General features: G+C 40.6%; 1 protein-coding gene across 1 annotated transcript in view; it reads right to left on the minus strand.

Annotated features, from left to right (window-relative positions):
* SORCS3 (sortilin related VPS10 domain containing receptor 3) overlaps nt 1–23,704 on the minus strand; it is a 307,228-nt gene that overhangs the window by 189,024 nt on the left and 94,500 nt on the right. Inside the window, exon 2 of the mRNA XM_042791658.1 lies at nt 17,278–17,345. Coding sequence (XP_042647592.1) covers nt 17,278–17,345 — 68 coding nt within the window. The remainder of the gene's footprint in view (nt 1–17,277; nt 17,346–23,704) is intronic.

The following is a 23,704-nucleotide window of genomic DNA, read 5'->3' on the forward strand; positions in this document are numbered from 1 at the left end:
GCCTGCATTCATCACTTTCCCTAGTATTATGTCTAAATATATTCCATTGCCTAGCTTTACAAATACAACAGCATTTTGGTTTAAACACTGATTTTGCCACAGCTTCACGCATCTTCAAGAAAGAAAAGCTACATTTGGAGCTGTTCAATGTCATACACATTTCAAATACATGTTTTTACTTTTTACCAAACATTCAGCAAACACATTCTTGGCTTGAACACAGTTGTTCTGATAGTACTTGCAAGTTTCTAGAATTGCTCTGACATCGGCTAGCTGATTTTTGCCCTCTATGGTGTCCATTGTGTAATTAGTTGGAGAGTAAGTCAAAGAGGTGAGATCACAATTTTTCATGTTCTCGAGCCATCAAGCCCATGCAACCTATCAAACTGCACACCTGCAGTGCAATATCTTGCTTGTTGATGGGATCTAAATTGGAGCTAATGCACTGCAGAGAGCACATCCTCAGTCTCCAGTTCACACTTGTTATTGGACTATAGTCCAATTTCCACATTGGCTTTATTATGCCATTTACATGTTATTCTAATGGGCACATTTCAAGACAAAGTAGAATGGGTCACAAGATGCAAAAGTGTGCTGAATGAAGTCATGCAAAAATTATTCAACCTATCAGCTCCTTCCATATTCAGTTTCTAATTTGAAGCCTGTTGTGCTGCTCTTCCCAAAGGATATGGGTGGGAGGCTGTCCTATCACTGGACCACAGAAATAGGGTTAAGAAAAATCCTTCAATGTTCTGCCTCCTTCTCAATGACAAGACTAACTAGAATGAGACATCTACCTCAGAAAGCTGTTTAGCATATACTTAAAGTCTTTTAAAATGGGGAATTCCCACCTTCCCAAGCAATATATGTTCAGCTTTAAGGAGTTTTTTTTCCTAAAACCTGCTTCTAAACTGCTATAAATTATTCAGAAACTGGAGAATAGATATTGGGAGGTGGGTGGGAAGCAAGGATATTTTTTCTGTATATATTTATATACTTACAGGACTGATGTAAAAACAAAGTGTCCAACAGTTTTTTCCTTAACTGAGCTACTGTGGCCTGACACCGCTTTACTAAAATTAGCTCTACTTACCAAAGTTACCATAGTATTTGTTGCCATACCAAGGCACATTTCACAGGAAATGTCATATACTGCCAGAGAAGTCATTTGTCATACAGTAGATCACTGGAGCTATCCACCATTTCCAAGTCCAGAGTCTTGCACTTTCTTCAAGAATATCTATCACCTCTGGAAGACCTCACATAGGTTATGCATTATTGGAGGCTTTGGGAGGAAATCCCTGCCTGAGGTCTGTAGCACAGCATCTGTTCCAAGAGCCAGAGCTCTGCCTTGGCACCCAGCCCAAACAGCAGCTCTTACCAGCTTCTCCTGAGGCACAGATTTCCACAGGGCTGCCCCAGGGTTTGCTCAGGGAAGTTTCTTGGATTAAGTACCTGATACAGAAAGACATATTTCCCTTCATTACTTTATCAGGGCCTGACCCAAAGTCTGGAAAAGATCCCGGAAGTACTCTAACTTTCATAGAATCATAAAATAATTTGGGTTGGAAGGGACTTTTAAAGGTCATCTAGTCCAACTCCTCCAAACGCGGATCCTAACATTAGTGACCTATGTCTAAATAGGTTCCTCTATATATTTACTCTACCCAGGCTAAATAATCATTGTACAATCACTAGCCATGCACAAATTCTTCACATCTTTTCTACCAAGCTTCCTTGACCCTTCTGAAAAGCATTTGCAGCTCAAGTGAACCTTAGTCCTCTGCTTTGTATCATCAACAACAAAAAATCATTGAGTATCCCTAAAGTACGTACACATAACAATAACCCAAGAGCCTTTTCCTGATATGTAGGCACAGTTTTACAGATAAATTTAATATCAGGCAGGAAATTTTAGGGATCTGGATGGTTTGTGCTTGAACTCACTTTCTACTACTTCTGTAATCAGATGTATGGGAAAGTAGTTTGTAAACATAGCCCTTTGCATTGAGCTAATTTTTTTTTTTGCAAGAGTTGGAGCCAAAGCTGACCTTCTGACATGTTTTTTCTTGTGCCTACTCCCAAGATCTCTTGCAGATCTTTGCCAAGAGCAAAGGCAAAAGTTCAGACATACAGAAAGTATGTACTTCTGGCTTAAGTCATCCCTGAAGTGTATTCTCAGATTTCTGTTACACAAAAACAGAAAGGTTTTGAGGAATCATATAGCCTGTAAGATTCTAACCAGAATTTTTTCTGGACCATTTGCCCACAATTAAAAGTTCCAGAGAATAAGCAGCAGGAGAGAAAGGAAGGTTAAAAATGCACTACAAAATAATCACAATACATTTTCTCTTATCCTAAACAGATTGAGACCCTGGGCCAAATTCCAAAAGGGAATCAAACACAACTCACATTTTTCCTGGCCCTTTTACCTACACAAGTTTCTTTACTCTCACAGTATCCTGAACTCCCCTTACATTTCAACATCATCGACAAAGTTCCTGTTCTATCCAGGTATATGCAATTCCCTGTGAATTTACATGCATTGCAGACCATATCTTAAACAGTCAAAAGTCAGAATTATAGAAGTAAATCAATGAAGAGCAGAGACCAATGCATCAGCCCTTATCACCTCTGCTCTACACATTAATTTTCCATACAAAGATCTGGAAAATCTCCTTCATGCTCTGGATTGTAGCCATCATCCTTGCTTGCATGGGCTACACATCACTGCACACCTTCCTGACCAGGAACAAACAACAGATGGTTTTACAAGAAATGCATGTGCTGCCCACACTCAAACTGGGAAGAGCAAAACACTGGCTAGAAAACCATAGCCATTGTGTTTAGTCAAGCCTGCTCCCTCTGCACTCTAAACCAGCACAAACAGCAAAGTCTCCACACCTCTGAGTTTCTAAGAGAGCACAAAACAGTCATAACATTTGGATTAATGAGATTAAGATCAGTTTATGCAACACTCCTAAAGGGAAATCCCAAGCCTCCCCATCTTGTTTGCAGCTTCCTTACCTTGAGAAAAATTAATCACATGAAGAAAATAAAAGCAAGGGGAAAAAAAAAAACAAAACAAAACAAAAAAAAAAAAAAAAAAAAAAAAAAAACAAAAAAACAAAACACCTTACACTCCAGCGGTCCTTTGGAAAGCTTGTAAGTCATCACGTTAACTGAAATTCATTGAAGCCATTAAAGCCATTTTTTCCCAAAGTCAGCTCTCTCCCTGAATGCCCTTACTGTTTGAAATAGCAAGGAGCAACAGTGGTAGGATCTATTTACACCTCCGTTCGAAGGCAAGTCTATACTATTTGATTTCTAATTCAGATCCATCCATCACAATCAGGTACACAACACTGGTCCCTCAGACCACACATTCCCAGCAGCCTGACCGCTGTGGTGTTGTCAAATTGCCTCCCTCTACTCACAAAGGCACCTTATGCTAACTTTAGAGCAGCACTTTCCAAGATCAATGATAATTGACTGATTAAGTATGCTTAATGCTGCCAGAATGTGAGCTGATTGTGTAATGGTGCTAATTAGTAACTGCCAGAGCTCATTCCAATTATTAACCTTTATGAATGTCATTTTTAAAGATAAGAGCTTGAAACTGCAGCATTTGTAATGGTTTTTGTCACACAGAACGAGAGGGAACACAGTGACCACTGAAGCCAAGATAAAGGTAACACAAGAAAGAAGGCCTAGGAACAAAAGATTTTACCTTCGCTTCCTGCAAGTGATACAAAGACCTTAACATTAGAAAGGTGGAATATCTGTGCTGAAGAATTCCTGAACCCACTGTTCCATGAGACCTGAGATACTCAACAATGACACCGCCAAGCATACCTCAAAAGCTTCCTAGCAGCGTAAGTACCAAATCAATTGCCTGATTTACCGGGTAGGCATGCTTGCAAAGTGCCATGTCCAGTGACACTCTGGAAGCAGAGAGACATGAGTAGAACACATTCGCCATTTGCAGTGCTGTTGCATGCATAGCAAGGAAAAGCACTATTCCCATGTCTGCACAGCTACAACTTTGATTCTTCTGATACGTTATGCAATAGAGTGTATTTCACAATGAACCACAGTCACCAGGGTGAATACACCCTGCTTAGATCAGATATAGCTAAACAACTAAGCTAGACCACAGCCTAACTTCACCCTTGTCTGTTCTCCAAATCAACCACATGCACTGTCACTATATGAAGGGAGCATTTCCAAAAAATCAAACAGGGGCTTCTCCCACCACACAACAGGGTCATGTCCTGTTACATAGCCAGAGTTGTGCTCATTACCATTAAAATGCCACAGGACAAGATACAAACTTTTCATATGGTGTGACTAACACCCCTCAGCCCCTACAATGAGATAACATTGGTGCAGACCGTCCTCCAAGTCCTCAGAGAGGCAAATGGTCTACCACAGTCTCCCCTGCCACATATTCTTCCAGGGGGAAAAAAAACAAAACAAAACAAACAAACAAACAAACAAGAAAAAAAAAAAAAGCCCAAACCTTGTCTTGCTTTGTTTTCTGTGCCTTGTACAAAATAGAAAATGCACACTTGTGGGTACAAAGCTAAACGTGCTGCATTAACTCTGTATTCTTCATAGGTATCACTTTTACCTTTATAGAAGCAATGGGATTTTAATCTTCCATGGGACATTTATTCTCTACTCTGCTAGAGGCACACTGAATGATGTACCATGGTCCACTGCTTACTCTGTAGCTTGAACTACTCCATGGCAATATAACATTATATCTGAAACCTTACGTTTTAACAGATAATCTTACTGCCTTGGTTTTCCTCAGCCACACTTACAGCTACAAGTAACTCAGTGAGAGGACAAGCCCTCCCACACACTGGCTTTAGAGAGACCTGTGCCTGGGGCATTTCAAGGTTAACAGCCTGTCCATGATCCCTGAAGTAATTATGCGAGACCCAGAGGTGGATCATAGTCTGCTGAAGTCCTCAGGGAACTCACACATCCCTTGGTGCTGATGGAAGCTGTACAATTCTCCTGTTCCCACACCACCCCTGGGACCTATTCACCATGTGCAGACTACTCTTCCCTGTGCTGTTCCCAACTCCTGCTCTGAACGTGCTGCTTGCTCTTCCCCCTCCAGGACCAATAATCAACAACCATGTTGCCTTCTTAAAACAAATCACTATTACAATTTCTAATATGTCAGAGAAAGAGATGTAGGACAGACACTAAATGCATTTCTCTTTCCATGGGGATGAATACTCCTTGTGAGCTTCAAACCCTGATATGGCCTGAACTCATGTCCCAGTGATGGGTTGCTCTTCATTACGTACCATTCCTCAGGTGACTTTTGAACCTCCCAGAGCTTGTACAAACTGGTGATCACAGATATTACTAGTCTCAGCTTATTGTTTGCCTGCCCCACTCACCTGCACAGCAGTGTATGATCTCAGACCCCAAGGTATGTGAGTCCATGCAAAGGCCCTGGGCTGTGAAGGTGCATAGCTGACCTGCACACATCCATTCAGCCCAGCCAACTCTGCTGTGAAGCCCTATGCTCCTGGCAGTACTTACAGATAGCTGGAGATGGTTGCATCTTTAATGCACCAGAACTCAGGGAAGTTCATAGCATGCCTCTCACCCCTGAGCAAAACTGCTACCTGACTCTGGGGTAAGATTTGGCAGTGATCATTTTATTAACAGCCCAGCCATCTTCCTGTAACCAGTCTCCTATTATCATCTTCCTCACAGATCCTCTGAGCTAGACTACAAGATCCATGGAAGAAAATGTAACAGTCCTGTTATAGATGCCATAAAATATACTTACATTAATCATGGGGTAATATCCCTCAGCTATTCCAATACAGCACCACATTTGCATCCCTGACCAGACTTGCAAGATGCTGAATGACCAGCTCCTGCAGATAGCCTGTTGCTAGATTCAGGCAGCTGGACAGCAATCTTCAGGGATAAATGGATATGAGCAACTACTGTTTCAGGGGGCAATTCTCTAAAGTAACTGGCCATCAAAGACCCAGAAACAAGCTCTAACAATCTGATTACAAAATGGCCTCACTAACCTTTTACAGTTTTTATTCAGAGGCAGAAATCCTACATGTAAAAATGCACTAGCTTCCCATGATCTAGTAGTTTACAGGAGCTTTCATTTTTACTTGGTCAGGCATATACTGTAAAGAACAGGCTGACAGATTTTACAGATGAAGAACATGTGGTAAGTAAATAAATCAAAGGCTACCTTCCAGGCTGGGGGAATATAGTCCTTTGTAAATATTATTTGGAGAAGTGACTGCTTGATACTGGGCACTTATTAACTTCACTAGAAGTCTAACGTACCACAGAGATAATGAGAGACAGAGACCAGACTAAAAGAAAGATGGAAGGAGTTCTTGCATGTTTTTTAACAATGTTTCTCCATCCTTCAGATTATTTATAGCCATTATAAAATGGCAGTGCATTTGAGGGAAAAAACAAAACAAAACAACCCCCCCCTCAAAAAACAACAATAAAACACCAATATAAACTGACACAGCCCATGTTAAAGTACTAAATTCTACCATCCACTGTACAAAGCATCAAAGATTTATATGACTTAGTCCCAAACCTAATTGGAAAGAAAAGTCAAGGGAGGAGGGAGAGGGGAAGAGAAAGGAAAAGAACAGCTCACTCAAACAGAAACAAATCACGTAAGCTGATGTAAAGCCTAGGTTTGTGTGGATAGGGGAACAGCATCCCACAGCAAGCTCTGAGGTGGCATCAACACAGAAACTGTTCAGTGCAAGAACCGGCTGGTTCCTGATCCAGCCTTGACTGCCTGGAGAGTAAGTGGCAGTACCTATCTCTGTCTAACTTATCAGAGGCCAGGGGACTTCCTGAGCCACAGATAAAGTCTTTGCATGTAATATAGTTATTGACAATTTTTTTTTTTTTTTTTTGCTTCTAGGAACAGGTCTAGACTCCAATTGAAGCTATGTGAACTTTACCTACCAAAACATTCTCCAGCAAGAAGATCCACAGAATAACTACATGCTGTCTGTCCTAAGAACCAAATTCTTCTACCTGTTCTGAACTTTTATCCAATGCTCCTTTATTCTGGACAGAATGTCAGAAGGGTTGGGGTTGGAAGGGACCTCTGGAGCTCATCTCATCCAACCCCATGTTCAAGCAGGGCCACCTAGAGGCAGTTGCCCAGGATCAGTCCAGATGGCTTTTGAGTATGTCCAAGGATGGAGACTCTACAACCTCCCTGGGCAACTTGTGCCAGTGCTCAGTCATCTACATGGTAAAAAAGGTTTCCTGATATTCAGGGGGAGCCTCCTGAGTTTCAGTTTGTGCCCATTCATTGTCTCTTGTCTTGTCACAAGGCATCACTGAAAAGAGCCTGGCTCCATCTTCTTTACATCCTCCCATCAGGTATTTGAATACTTTGATGAGATCACACCCCAACTCTTCTCTTTTCCAGGCTGAACAGTCCCAGGTCTCTCAGCCTTTCCTCAAATGAGAGATGCTCCACCCACTCACTTTAGTAAAAACTCTATCCATGACACGTAATTTTGTAAGTTTTTTACCATATTCTTTTCTTGGTATCTCTTTTTAGGCTTTCCAAGTCCTACCAGATCAGATCTAGTATGAAAGTTCTTATGTAATTTATTATGAAAGGTTTATTTTGCAATTATCTATTTGCATATTTATAAGTGAATTTAATGTGTGGTTTTCATTAATACTGGCACATATCCATGATGAATGCATCCGCTACTAATCTGTGCCAATGAAACTCCTCTGCACAGTAAAGAGCGATCAGAAAAAGATATTAGTAAGCCCAAAACAAATTCATCTTTAAGTGTGGTTTCCTGCAAAAAGTTTTGCAGTCGGCATCGAAATCTAATTAGAATGTAAGATGAGATAACTCAACAAAAGGAGCAGCTCTCCTTTTTTGGAATTGCTGCTCCAAATGATAAAGAAGAGATGGAATAGCCAATTCCTGTTAACAGATGCAGCTCTGCTGATGCAGCAACAGTCACAACACCCACAGGATCTGCAACAGCAGGTTCTTGGCTACAAACTCCCTCCTGAATGCTGCCTTGCTACTTTTCTAAACAAGTAGGCAAAGCACTACAAACATGCTTTGCCTACCATTCCTGACAAGATGACCTCATATGGACTGTGATGCGTCAGAAACACATTCACTTTTGGCAAAGCTTCCTCTGATCTTCTCCACCAAATCCCCACGACTAAATGCCTGGAAACATGAATCAAACCCAAAATTCATTTCTGATAAGATAGAATGTCTCCCCTCTTGAGATGCTCATAAACAAATAAATTAATTAACAAGGACAGAAAAACTATATTAAAAAGAGCATTTATAAGCTGCAAAATCAGGGATGAGCATATTCTTACAGCTCCCTAAAACACCTTTTTTTATTCCCCACAACAAATTTTATTAATTCACACTGAAATCCTTATAACTATATCAACACCAGAAACAACTTTTGGCATTAAATTCCTTAAGTTTCCCATTCCATCACCTAGCTTTCTGGAATGGAAAGACTAGAGATGTGGACAGGTTCAAGTTTCCATTGTCAGGATGCTCAAGCCCAATTGTATGTCTGAAAAGACTGGCTGGAAGATTAAACTATGTCAACGATAGTCTGGGTTTTTATTGTGGTTAAACTACAAAGTATAGTTTTAGTCCAATAAAATAGCTTTACTAAGAAAAAGTGATAGCACCCAAGATAGCCACCAGTTGGGCAATGGATGCAGAACCTACCTGAGTTGTAGAAGACTCTAATCCCTTGGTTGAATAAGCCACTTTAGACCAGGTCAAAAATTTGTATTGCCTGCTAATCTGCCACAGAATAGTCCGGGAAAAGTATAAGGAAGAGATAAAAGACAATATGATTCTTCCCATGCTCCCTCCCCCAGTTCTCTTGACTTAGAGATCTCCAAATCCCAAAACCACTAAAATACTGTGGCATATCATGTCTCCCGCACAATCCCAGCTATTCCATTAGAACACCTAAAACATGAATTGAAGAACAAATAACAAAAAATGGATGATGTTTCTATAAGAGTGATCCAAAAGCTGTAGACCTGTCTGTTCCTTGAATGTCGTATCATAAAATAATAAATGTAAGCCACAGGCTACTGCCACACTATCACATTTAACAGCCAACAGCAGAAACATCTTCCATTAATTCACTGAATCCCCTCTTGAAATCCATTTATGCTTTTATTATTTCTGCCTCACAACATCCTGTAGCAATGAGTTACACAATTTAATTACTTATGGAATAAAAAAGCACTTCGATTATACTTATTCAAAGCAAGGGCTTGAACTTGGATATTCCACACATAAGATTAGTATCAGTCTCTCCCTGGAGAGACTCTCAGTCTCTCCTGTTGGAGCTCTTTTGCAGAGTGTAAATAATTCAACAGTTGAGGGAGAGAGAAAAAGGGACGGCTAGGGCTCATACTTGAAACACGGAAAATTAAAACAAAATGCATCTCATTTTTGCCTTCTCTACATTTTATCTGAAATTCCACCTTTGTCCTAAGAACATTCCCTCAAAAAGTTTGGAATTTGATAAATTGCCTTTTCTTCTTGTCTCCTTGCTTCCAGGCAGACAACAAGATGTATCCAAAAACTCTCAGGCCTACTTATTAACAGGAACACCCCAATATGCCAGTTACCTATGAAATGAAAACTGATGTACAACCATGCAACCTTCCTAGAGTTTGTAGTGAACACATTCCTCATACAAACATATCTGCAGCATCCATCATTAGTGACCAGTCCAGTCCTCCCACAGACACATGTTTGAAGGTTGACAACTTTAGCAAAGAGGCCCCACTCTCAAGCTGCAAAAGGTCTGTGAATGAAGCACAGAGCAGGGATGTGTAGCACATATTGAACAGTAAGTTACATGCACATGTAAACATGAACCTCTGTGCCACCATCATGCAACACCCTCATCAAATCAAGGTTCTGGGGCAGAACATAGTCAAAACCAAGACTTACCTCTGTCTTCAGAGAATCACAGATATGAATAAAGCACTCTAAATATCAGTAAAATGTTTTCATTAACAGACTAGATAAAACACCACTACAATCTGCAGTTCTGTTTTTATTAATTCTCTCAGATTCAGCAGGAATTTCACCAAGGAATAGGGATGAGCAGATGCAGGGGAAAGCACATTAATAAATCATAAGTGTCATTAAAATTTGTAAACTAATATCTTCTGGGAAGTCTTGGCAATTAGTCTCAGCACTTTCTTGGCAAACAAAAAATTAATAAATCCAAAAGGTCCCCTTGTCTGATGATAACCCCACTCCCACAGAAAGGTCATTGATGGAGCAATTAAGAGAGACAACAAATGGACCAGCCAGAAGACTGGTTCACAAAAGACAAATGGTCTCCATGAAACAAGATAACTTGGGCATCTTTATAAGCAAAGGTGGTACTTCGATCTACACACCACTTCAAGACACATGCAAAGGCTTTTAGACTCATTTGCCAGGCTATTACTTTTCACCTGATTTTGCATTGCTCCCCTTGGTTCCCACCATGTCTGAGGCAACATTAACATGACTGCTTGTTAAAGCAAGGAACCATCAGAAAGTAAAGGTGTGAACGTTACTATTCCCTTGGAGAAAAATTCTATAGGATATTATAGGACTAGGGAAGCAATGCGAAGGAGACAAACGAAACTTCTCTCCAAAAGTTAGCTATATAATTAAAGAATTAAATAAAAAAAAAAAAAAAAAAAAAAAGAATGTGGTCTTATTTTTATTATTGTTACTGAGTTTACCTAACTCTAAAACATAGCCCTGAATTTAAGATAAGCAGATAAGCCTATTAATTTTCATGATTGATTCCCAAACCAAATGTTTAAAACAGTTTTAACTCATATTATCCATTTGTTGCAATGACAACATCTCCTTCCATTTTGAACTGCAAAGAATGTATGCTCTGGACACTACCCAAGATTGTCTGGGACGTTTGAAGAAGGCTAAACCTATTGTTTATTCTGTTCCACTCCTTGAATTTTTTTTTTTTTTTCAAATTCCCATGGATCTTCACATTCAGCCACACACAGCCCAAGCAAATCCAAACAATCCCTTATGTATATTTCCTGAAGTCCACAGTAAAAGATCTGTTCAGGTCTTTGGAGAGCCACAACCAGCTATCATGCATCTCCCAAATAGTTCAAGTGTGGCTCCCATGTTGAGGTGGCATCTGTGACTGACAGCCAGGCTGCACTGTGCCAGAGTAAACTGAATCACCTACTGTGGGGAAATGACAAATCAACAAGAATACTAGAGGCTAAGAACTGGGATGCTGCTTAAGACCCACAGTAATCACAGCTCAGGGATCTGGGTCCCCTGAGGAACAACTTTCACCTCACACTGCAGTCATCTGCTGCAGTTCCCCATTCCCTTAGTTTTCAGCAAACATAGTCTGCACCTAGCAGCTCTCAACCACAAAGATTTTGAGAGGCAGCTCTCATAGCCTGAAAAAACTAGCCACCATCAAACTAGGCTGTTTATACACTCTAACAAACAACAACAGTAGAGCTGCCAAACTTTTGGGCACCCTGGTTTTCAAATACAAGAGAGGTCAGGGATGTACTTGCACCCCCAGCAGGCTCCTACCCTCCATGACCTGATGACTGATTTTAGTTATAAGAAATCCTTCTCCTCATTATCAACACAGGATTTCTGCACTTTGAAGTTTTGTTGAAAAATGCCAAATAAGATGCAGTGATGGGAAGGATTACTTCTTTGAAAACCAGATCCATTAACTTTATGCCTGAATACAGTCCCCCAGAAAACAACAGGTATCTAATATGCATGTCATCAGCATAAAAGTGAAAAAATAAATAAATAAAATTTTACAGCGCTGCAGGGAGATATTAGCTGGTAATGGTGGCTATCTGGAGACTGCATTGCAATACAACAAATTCCAGACAAACTACAATGCCCCATTGCAAAACATGTGGAGCCTGACCAGTACTGAGCAAGAGGTTGTGACACAAGCCAGAAGCTGTCATTCTCAGCACCGTAGTCTAAAATAATGCATTGCCACTGGGATAGAAACACCTTTAAGGCTGTGACATGACTTATTTCAGGTTTAGCTTGTTTCACAGAGGATGATATGGAAATTTGAGTCTTTCTTATTGAATCTTCTGATCTCTGCCTTCTTACTCACCCATCTTAGAGGCTGCTACATTTGGATCAAGGAGACTAAGCGCCAGTTCCCAAAGGGGAGACATGGCATTTCACACTGCATTCACCATTTCGCACCTACAGAGCAGCCATACCTGAAGCCAGCTCCATGTGCAACTCATGAATCTAGGGCACAGAAATCAGCATGAGCTGTGAAACTTTGCAAAGGCAACAAATGCTAGAGAAACATCGAAACGTGCTGATGGTCTCTGGAGACTGTGGGAAGCTGAAGAGGCAAGGACATAGGAAGAAACAGCGTAAAGCCCTTTGGTAATTCAAACAGAACTGAATGGAAGAGCAATGCAAGACATAAGGCAGCTTGCAACCAATCTGAGAGGTTTTACTCCACTCAGCTCCAAGCTAAGAGTTGCAGCTGCTGTGTTTTGTGTCTGTCTATTTAAAAGCTAAAAGTTTCTGTCAACCTCTTCAGTCACAGTGGCCACAAGAGTAACAAAATGCTTGGGGATTTTTGACTGCTGCCATGGAAACATAATTTCTTGGTTAATAAGCAAGAAAACAAGAAGCAATATTTGTAAAAATTTCATCAGCATTTTAGCCTCTTAAGCAGAAAGAGTCAGTCCTGATTTTGAGTATGGGTTAATGCATGGGCCAGCATTACATACCATCAGATAATTCAGCTGGGACCACAGACAGAGGAGGGGAACTCCAGAGAACCCATCAAAGGTCGGTAAAGTGGTAGTATGGATGCAGAGCTGACACATGCAAATGCTTGCACTGTGGAAGAAAATCTGAACTACTCTTCACTGACTAATTAGCAGATGTGTTGTAGTCATGGCTATCACACTGATCATAAATACCACCCTGTTAACTTGCACTTCTGTCTGCTGGATCACCCTGTTGTCTCTCTGCCTTCATCTGAGATTGAAAGCTCCCTTGGGATGGAGGCTATCTTTTTATCTACTACAATTCAAATAAATATAACTGTTCCTGGATACTAAAAAAGGCAACAGTGGAAAAACTTTTATTCCAGTCATCTTAGCAGAAATAACTGCTCAGCTAGCTGAAACAGTTGAAAAGTATTACAATAACAACTTTAAATACTTATCCAGAATGTCACTTTCACATAACCCTATCTCAATACTGAACAACTTAAACAGGAGACAGGACTAGCAACAAGTGAGGAAACATTCAAAAAGGCTCTTCGTTTACATGTAAAACCTGTGAAATCTAAAAGGCTTACAGAATAAGAAAAGGAGCTTGATAGATTCCTCCTGTTTATTCACACAACACAAGAAGGAAACAACTGGACAGCAACAAGATTAACTAATGAAAGGACTTACTGCCTACCATACAACCTACAGAACTCCCCATATATCTGAACACAGCATACATCTTAAACCAAAACTCATTTATCACAATCACAATTTCTATGGTCAGATCTGGAGGTGTTATGAACACACACATTTGAAGAAATAAGCCAATGAATAGACTTTCCCTTCTCTCCCTCTCCTAATAAAATTTGCCCAAGACTTTCAACAGAAAAACAGGTCAAAAAATCAAAGAGCTAACTCTTCAATTCTTGGTTGTGACACCATATTTTGCATATCTAACCCTTTCATTCTCCTCCATTCAACAGATGCCTTGGACTACAATTCCTGTGAAGCAGCCTGGCCCCTACTCTTAACAGAGAGAGTTCGTATTTCATGACAAACACTCCTGTGTGCTTACAGTTCATCATGGACAATGAAGTCTGATGCAGGGACTCTGGCCTACAGAGGGTTTGGGAATTAGAGGTGCTCCAACAGCACTTCAAATCAAAACCATGTAAGTTTACAGATTTATAGGGAGAACTGTTTTGCTTTTGTTGACGGAGAAGAAGGGGAGAGGAGGGCAGGAAACTTATAGAAATTGTGTCTAACCTTTATTCCAATTTTTATATAAAGCAGGCAGGATGTAGCTAGATTCTCAGCTACGCAGTTATTTTGCTAGGCAATGAGGGTTTGCTTGTCTGAAAAGCTTAAATAATTTTTACAGTTATATTTGCTGACCTACAGAAAGACCTCTCTCCACAAATTCTGATGTCTCATGTCCTCACATGTACAACTGCAGTAAAGTAGCTTCCTTTCATAGGAAGAAAACGATCACCTCCACTCAAATTGGTGGGAAAAACAAAAATTCAAATCAAAACAGAAAGGTATTTCTTGTGACCAAGAAGAGATGTGGCATTCACAAGGGGAAGGACTGTAGGGGTGTGTGTATTTTCCTTGAAGCTGGCTGCTTCAGTAGCAATGGAGGCATTTTCTGTGATTTTTTAGGCCCTAGAAGCATGGATTTGTTTATAAGAGCAATGGTTGTATTTCTGCATTCAAATGATGACTAACATTTCCTCTGTATAAACTCGTATCAGCCTGATATAGGAGCAGCTTCCAACATAACTTTTAATTCTCCTCTCTCCCTCTCGCTCCCTTTTTTAATTACATTCAGGATGTTTTCTTATTGATTTAGTTGTCTTTGTATTTAGATGCAGGGATTAGAAAATTCTCTTATATGGCAATTCAGTTTTCCATTAAAAGAAGCCTCTCATGCTATAACCCAGGGGGAACTGAGCTTTTGATGCACGAAGCAGGCAGAGGCAAGATAATATTTGGAGATTGCATTGCACTCTGCTCTATCTTAGCATCCTTTGAAGCACTGCCATGTGATTCATGCTCTCTGCTACAAAAGCCACTCTGCTCTTATGGAAACAACTGTGTTTGCCAAGCATACAGAATAGATATCACACAGCACCACTGCTCAGATGGGCAGGACTCCTGGTTAGCAGAAAGGATGTGTTGTATTCCCAGAAAACAGGAAAATAAAAATAAAAAAATAAAAAAATAATTAAAAAAAAAAAAAAAAAACAACCACCACCTGGAAATGTCCAGACGTCCTCCTGATAAGTACTTGGTAGTTGCACCCAGTCTGTGACCCATCAGTTCTGGGGGCTCAAATATGGCTTTGAAGGAGCATACAGAAAGTAACTAAGAAAAGCAAGCTTATTGTCAGAAGGCTTAAATTCACTCTGCAAAAACAGATCCTCCTTTTGAAATTTTCAGGGTCTCAAAGATTAAAAGAAAATATTGAAAAGCACCAATTTAAATCATGCAATGATTCAGAGGCCTTAATATGCATATAGAACAGAAAATCCTGAGATAATTCCAAAAAGAATTGGCTTATTGCTTCCACTTAATATCTATTTGCATTTCTACAATGTCCTTTCCAAAGAAATTCATACCTGCTCTCTAAGACTCCACTCTGAAGTACAACATGGCTTAATTCTGAATTTTCCAGGTGGGAAACTAAGGTTTAGAGCCCAGGAGCTATACTTACTAGCTCTTACCCTGAGCTTTCCTCCCAGACCTCAGAAGAGAACCCAGGAAGTTCTGACTTCTCAACATCTCTGAGACTCTAGACCCCAACACTGGCCCCTGTTTCACTGCAGAAAAGATTCATAAGTGTCCCAGAACACACTGAAACACACTCACAAATCATGTTTCCCCAGCTGACCAAGTACTGAATGACTTCAGTTGTGCTGATGATGAACTATATTTCCATCACTCTGGGAAAACTCCAAAAGGGATGCTGCTATTACCTTTCTGCAGAGCTCAGGTGATGCTGTGAGTTCAGTATTAGGACAGGATTTGTTACATTATTTATGCAGAGCAGGTTGCTTGGCAATTACATTTAAAGTACAATCACAATGCCTCTTGTACTTGTTAGGTAAAGAGGCAAAAGTTTTTAAGACTTCAATACCTTGAAAAGCACCAGAGTAAGTGGAAATGACTGTGTTCTCTCTTATTAGCTGCATGGTTATTTATACTTTTGAAGATTACCACGGTACAGCGCAATTAGGCTTTAAAAGTACTGTTCAAATCTAGAAGTTTCAAGAGCTCTAGTGAACAATTAACCCTTAATACATTAACAGGAATAAACCTGCAGCACATGCCTAAAGTCTGCTCCAAAGAGAGACTTTTAAATTAGCTGGTAAGAAAGAAGAACAAGAGACCATCTGCCAAGAAGCTGCTCACACGCAGAGCAATAGCAACAATGCATTGACAGTTCCACCAATTACACTTTCAGCAGTTTTCTATAATACATCAGGTAAATCTGACACAAGGCACTTGGTCTCTCCCAACCCCTGTTTGACTTTTTTTTTTTTTTTCCTTAGGGTAAAAAACATCTAATAACTATTCTGTTAAGGGCATACTCTTTCCATACGACAGGCAGGACATTAGGGAGAAGAGCAATTCCCACCAGATAGAAACTATTGGTGATTTCAGACATCAGGGAACTGGCCTGTTTATAGACGTGAGTTTGTTGAGGTTTTTTGGGAGTGGAGGGAGGGGATTTATAATTATTTATTTATTTATTTTAAATGTAAAAATGAACTTACAAACACACACTGTACAGCAGCATGCTTCCCCAGCCCAGGACAGTCCATTCCCCATGCCAGAATAGAAGCATGTCAGGTTCTTGACACCATCCAAATCTATCCATAGCAGAGAAGACACGAGCACCTCACTGATATCTCTAGTCCTTTAGTAGCTACTGTCCTTACAGCCCAAGGCAACACAGATGCACTGTCAAGATGGCCATGTCAGCTCACAGGGCTGAAGAATGTGGCTACGATCAGCTAAGATTATATCACACACTGTGTTGTATACCATCTTGGACACTGTTCTAGCAAGCACCTACAATCTACAGAGAGTGTTCTCATTGCCAGCATCATAACAGAGAGTCTGATGAATGAAGAGATTTGTCCAAGGACACTCAAAGGCAAGAATGAAACTGAGCCCCTCTGTGTACCAGGGAAGTACCCTTACATTAAGAAACCCTCTTGTTTGCAGACCCCACTTCATTAAAGCAATGTGTTCTTAATCCAGTGTCCCTTTTCCAAAAAGCAACTGCAGTTATCTCAGATTCCCTCCCACCTCCATCCCTGATCAACTCAGATACCTGTCTTGCTCAGCCTCCAGTTTTACAAGAGACACAGTGCAACCCCTCCATGACAGTTACTGTGATTTCTACAATCCACTTACCTCCACAGTGAGCTCTCTGTAACGCTCCCCAAGTTGAAGTCGTAGAGCTTTGTCAGAATGAGAATGACCTAGGGAGGGGAAAGGGAGGAAGGAAGAGAAAGGGAAAAGAAAGAGAAAAATAAGTTTTCCTTTAGATTGTGTAACAATAAACAAGGCATCTGAAATTGCCCAAATGAGAGCTTAACATTTATCCATTAAATTTGCAGTATTATAGGATCAAGTAACTTTAAAAAAAAAAAAAAAAAAAAGAAAAGAAAATCATTAGCTTAATGCATCATGTAACCCAGTAACATTTATTCTAATCTCAAAATGTTTTTCATTTGAAATAAATCATGTCAACAGGAATTAATCAAACATTGTGAGCTGCCCTCTCTATAACTATAGTTATTCAAGGTCAGGGATGAAATCAGATGCACGTTTCCTAATTCAACAGCCCAGCTGGAAATTACGGTTGACTTTTCCTGTTTCTCAGAGTGATACCACAAATTGGTGAGTCTCCATAGAAAGAATTGGCAAGTTTGTTTATGAAGACCTCCATCCAGCAAAACAGTTCATTTTGCCCACAATGAGCTTTGTGTTCTCTATCTGCTGTCACTGATTCCGGGAGCATGGGAATTTCCACATGCTATCACATTTCTGCAGTTGTAAACTAGAGGAACACAGAGCATGACATGCAGCTTAGACACAGAGCAAGACAAAACTTCAGCTGTATCTTTAGTGCTCAAGGAGAGTCAGAGCCTTCAGGACCCACTGACTAACTTTCTGGTGAGCCACAAACGCTCCCAAGTCATGCCCTTGCAAAACTGAGGTAGGAGGAGAGGGAAGTTAGGTAGTACATGGGGGACCACAGGGAATATAACTTCCCTCCAATATCCTTGGTGCTCTGACCTCAGATTTCACATGTAAATGTAATCCTCCTAGTTAGCAGCTACATTGTCCAATGCCCTTCTATCCCTGAAAGGCAGCTATGTACTCCAATTACCTGTGAGCCACTGTGCAAGCTCCCAGGCTCAGATGGGATGGGAGCTTTTGCAGAAGTAATACAGGTTCCTCAGTGAAAGTTAAGAGCATTTGAGCATCTGCTCCTTGATTTTTTAACTTTCTTTAATGTCACACATTGCATTCCCTTGGATTATATGGGACCAGCCTCTAGAAGAGCTCTGGGGCAACTCTTTATTTTTGTTTTGCATCATTTTAACATTTCAGCATTTTTTACCCCTTGCAGGATTCAAGAACATGATAGTTTCCCTTGTATCTGCTTGGGATGTGAATGCATCTAAGGAAACTTTTAGTAAACGCTTGGCGGGGAGGGTGGGGCTGTTGTGTTTCAGTTTTGTTTGGTTTTGATACTTCACAGTTTGGCTAAGAGGTGGATCCAAATGAGAAATGTTACCCACAGGGTTGAGTTAATTCATGTTTTCCTATACAACAAGGATCTCTTCTACTGCAAAAGCCACATTTGTGGCTTTTCCTCTCTTCCTCCTCCCACAGCAGTGGGACCCACCACATCTTTCATTTAAGTTTCCCAGCTTGAAAGGCTGCTGGGTGAGGAGTTTAAAGCTTTGCAGAAAAATGGCAAAGGATTAATCAATATCACAACGGCTGCAGCAGTTGGTTACTGTCAGCATAATACCAGGAAGAGACCTGTTCAAATTGTAAGGGACCTTGGTACGTGACTATGCAGTCAGTGCCCAACTTAATGGCTTTAGAATAGATGCTCTGAGCATTCCTCTCTCTACTGGATTCGCTTTCCCAGTCCCTGATTGCATTTTGTCCCTTTATTTCCCCACGCAGAGACCTTTAGGAGGAAGATAAAAGCCAAGCTGCTTCCAGCAGGGTGTGAAAAGAAACCTGCCAGGCAGATTTGAGTCAGCATATGCAAGCCCATGTCAGCCTAAACCAATGCTGTGCAGTGGGGAAATAAAGACACTATCTTTTTTACTGCAACTTAAACCCTGGACACACCTTCTCATACAAAGTGGGAAAAGCCAGCTGCAAATTGCAGCAACCCATGTTTGTATACCTCCTCCCCTTACACCTGTGAAGGAAGCAGTGCAGCAGAGTAACATTTTTAGCATGTTCCCTATATTCCCACAGGGCCTCAGATAGAATCCCTTTCTAGAGTCCCTAGGAAGCCATGCATCTCAGCACAAGCCTTGCCCTGCCAGAAATTATGTCCTTGTTATTGCTTACAACTATGGCAAGGTTTGACAAAGTTATTTTTCTAGTTTCAGAGCCTAATCACATTGAAGACAGCAGGATGACTTCTGCTGAGTTCAGTGGATCCTGGATCCAGCCCTAAACATATTAAATAAAATCTCCACTTGCTGGTCAAATTTCAACAGAGTAACTCTACCTTAAATTACAATTACAGCTGAAGGCAGAATCCATACTCTCCCAGCTCTTTGTGTGCCTCTCTGCAGATCTCATATGCCCTATATTTTTGAAGATGTCACTTATCTATTATAAACCCTGCAAACCACAGGATAACACCAGCTTTACAGGAGTGAGTGGGTTGAATCCTACTCAGCTCCTGAGTATAAATTCAAAGTAAAAGCATGTTTTTTAGTATGGCTTTTCTGGATTTTCACCCAGGATGACTAATAAAAATCCAGCTTTGCCTGTTGTTAATGCACAGAAAGCAAAAGCATGAGCATCCCCTCGCATTTAAATCTCACAAAGGGTTCCAAGGAAATAGCAGGAGTTGCCTGAGGCAGTGGTAATACACAGTACAGTCAACTACACCAATCTGTCCATAAAATCACTCGCCATGTACACCCAGGCAAGGCAACACTCTCATAGCACAACCCCGGGTGGCCTTCACCCTGTCCCTACTTGCTTTTGAGACAAACCACTTCAGATTCAATAAAAGCAACACCTGTAATGGTTTGGGATTTTGGAAACCAGAGAGGATGGGAGAGGCTGAACACACAACCTTCCCAAGAAAAGCTGTAAAAGCAGATTCCCCCGCAATGCTGCCTCATGAGACCACTGAGCAAATGTAACTACTAAAAAAGCGTCACATGCGGTCAAGACAAATGAAAGCCTGAAAGGCACTGCCTGTTCCTGAGTTGTTTTCATGGGGTGCTTTTGACACAGCGTTGCAGAGGAAGCTTCAAAGCGTTTCCAGAAGCTATTCTGAGGCCTCCACATCCTGTTGCCCCAACTGTGCTAAGAAACTAGAAGCAGGGACATTGGGGCAGATGTGGACAAATACTAGATTTTCTAAAACATTCTATTATTTTAAAAAGAATGGAAAAAACATAAGGAAGATTGGACATATTTTCCAAAAGTAAATTCTGACAGGACTAAAAACGATAAAGAAAAAAACACTCATTGATTCAAGCTGACATTTGATTCTGATTTCTACTTTGTAGTTGAAGAAGCATAGCTCATTTTTGTTGACACTAACAAATAACCATGGCTTCTCTATGCTAGAGTAATTTTGCATTAAAATCTTGATGGTTTTTATTTTTAAAAGCTGAATTCAACTGAAAATTGAAGATTTCACATTCAATGTGCTATTTCAAAACAAAAATAAACACTTTCTTCCCCTAAACTGAGGGAAAACTAGAATTGCCACCCCATAGAAAATGCCCCCTCCTCAACCTAAATTAAGATGAAAACATCTTCATCAGGGGAAAAGAAATAAAAACAAAAAAGTTCCAAGTCATATTGATTCAGAAACAGCAAAATCTTACACTTAGGCATTCTTTAATCAAAATAAATAAAACACCTTTATAAAGCCAAATTAAACTGTTTCTCTTCCTCAAACCAATCTCCCCAAAATTAATTTCAAGTCAGATCAACGTGGAGCTGTCTTTTTTTCTGGGGCCATACTGCTCACTTCAGGGAACACAGTTCAGATGTGAAATTTTCCCACCTCCTGTGGGCCAGGCTCCATGCAGCCCCACTGTGCTTCCCAAGACTCCCCAGAGGCAGATGTCCCTCGGGGCACCAAGAGGCTCAGCTAGTTGAAAATGAAAAAAGGGAAAACCAGCTTGCAGGACAGAGTGAGAAAATAGGCCAGGCTGAATTACAACTCCCTTAAGGCAATATAAACCCTCTGGAAAATAGAATTTCAGGCTGAGCTTACACAAAACTAAATGACCTGAATAATTCAACAAACTGTTTTGATTTTCTAGACAGAAGTGGGGATGAAGAAAGGATAATCAGAAAAAATGTATTTTCTTTGGAAACAAGTGATGTTCCAGTCCTGCAAGAATTTCCTTATGCCCTTTATTTTACACACATACCTCTCCACAGTCAGTGTATTTTTGTTTTGCAGAAACTACACTGTCTGCTGAATACCCTGCCATAAGACTTGCATGACAAAAATGCCAACCCCTGTCAATTATTTATCTTCAATGGCTTATACTACAATACAGAGTAAGAGTTTCTGGCACTGAGAAATCCCACCATCATGCTGTATAGTATACTGAACAACTAAATCCAGATTTGATATTATGGAGCACTTCTCTAAAATAAGGCCAACAATTCTCCAAGAATGTCCAGTCCAGCAGCCTTGAGTCTCGACACAACTTGGCTGGCATGAAAGCAGAAAACATATAACCAGAAATGGTAGCCTGGATTTCATTCCATCTTGAAAACACTTCCCTGAAAGTATCCCTATCATACAAAAATTGTGAGGAATCTCCAAGCCCATAAATCACAAAAGTGCTCAGAAGCTCTTCAGAGTATTTGGTGGCGTAACAATCTTTCATACCCATAAAATTTTACTATGAAGGAAAATTACTTTAGCTCATTAAACCCTCCTCCAGATCTTGACAATTCTAAACTGGCACAGTGCTTTGCATATATCCCACAGTGGAATATATAACTGTTTCCCACAAATTAGAATGTAAAGGCATTGCAGTTCCTTCAGCAGGTTGACAATGAACCTCAGAACAACTGAAAACTTCCGCGTCAATGGCAGTCATGCTCCTGTATCAGGCAACACTCATATTAGAGAGGAGAGAGAAAAGCACAGCAGACAGAGAGAATATGTGATCATTTCAGGTAGACATCTGAAAGGCCAGCCCTGATCCACTTCATGAGATTCATGTCCTTTCTAAGTGATCCTGCTATATCAGCACAGAGATTAACACAACTCATCAGTAGCCCTGTGAACATATTTACCAAGTGTAATTAATAATGTGCAAAGGGATGAGCACTGAGCAGCACTCAGCACAGCAAAGAGATTGAGGACAAATTTACATGTGGAAAATGAGAGCTCTCTGCTCACTCGCTCTGACATGCTGGGGTCTCCATTTCCTGCCTAAAACCTATTTCCATGTTGTTTGTAACCTTCTCTCCCCTCCACACCAGCCACAGGAAGCTCTGTCTGCAATTTTCATCTGCTTTTCCCCAATCCATATGAGAGCAAGAGCATACAACAAGCAAATTTAAAATGTGAACCACCACAGGCTACTGGGAACCATTATCAGTAAACTGCTCACAGCTGAAAGCAAATTGCCTTAAAATGCTCCGGGACCTAAAACCCAAAAGCACTGTTTGTATGGAGGCCCCTAGCTGTTTCTTTCTTTTTGTTTGTTTGTTGGTTTGGGGGTTTTTGGGTGTTTTTTTTGTTTGCTTGTTTTGTGTTGTTGTTGTTGGGTTTTTTAAGGCACAAAATTAATAATTAAAGATGTACTGATCAACAAACCCATGCCATTATTCAGGGTGAAAAATTTGCTAAGGAAGGTGGTCTTCCATATAAACTCTACTTTCAAAGCCAGTTCAGGCAAAAGACAAATATATCAGCCTACTTTTCCCCACATAACCACTCAGAAGTTGGGAAGAGGATTGTTTACATGCTCAACACACTTTTGTGCTTGTGTGGTGGGTTGATGCCAGCCAACAACTAGGCACCTACCCAGATACTCACTCTCTCCCCACCCCAGGGGATGGGGGAGAGAACCAGAAGACTAAAAGTAAGAAAAACTTGTAATTACAGAAGAAGACAGTTTAATAAGTGAAGGAAAGAGAGGAAAACAAAACAAAACAAAAACAAGTGATGCAAAGGTAGTCACTGACTGCCTCATACAGCAGACTGATGCAAAGCCAGTCTCTGAACAATAGCTACTCCACAGTTGTTGAGGTTGATTTTATACGGGACAGAACACCTCTGACCAATCCATGCCTGCTGTCTCAGCTATGACCTATCCCAAGTTCTTGACTCCTCCCACCCTACTCCTGGGGTGGTCAGAGTGAGAAACAGAAGACCTGACACCAAAGCACTGTTCAGCTCTACCTAAAACACTGGTGTGTTATCAACACTGACTTAGTTGACACAGCATGACATGGGCTGCTCTGAAGAAAATGAACTCTATTCCAGTACAAGTTTTTTTCGTAGATCAAGGTACAGTGGTTTTCAAAAACAGTCACTACATAACCTTGGTCCCACCAAAATCACTTCACACAAATA

Source organism: Tyto alba, unplaced genomic scaffold, assembly GCF_018691265.1.
Source record: "Tyto alba isolate M040663 unplaced genomic scaffold, T.alba_DEE_v4.0 Super-Scaffold_1, whole genome shotgun sequence".
Lineage (NCBI taxonomy): Eukaryota > Metazoa > Chordata > Aves > Strigiformes > Tytonidae > Tyto > Tyto alba.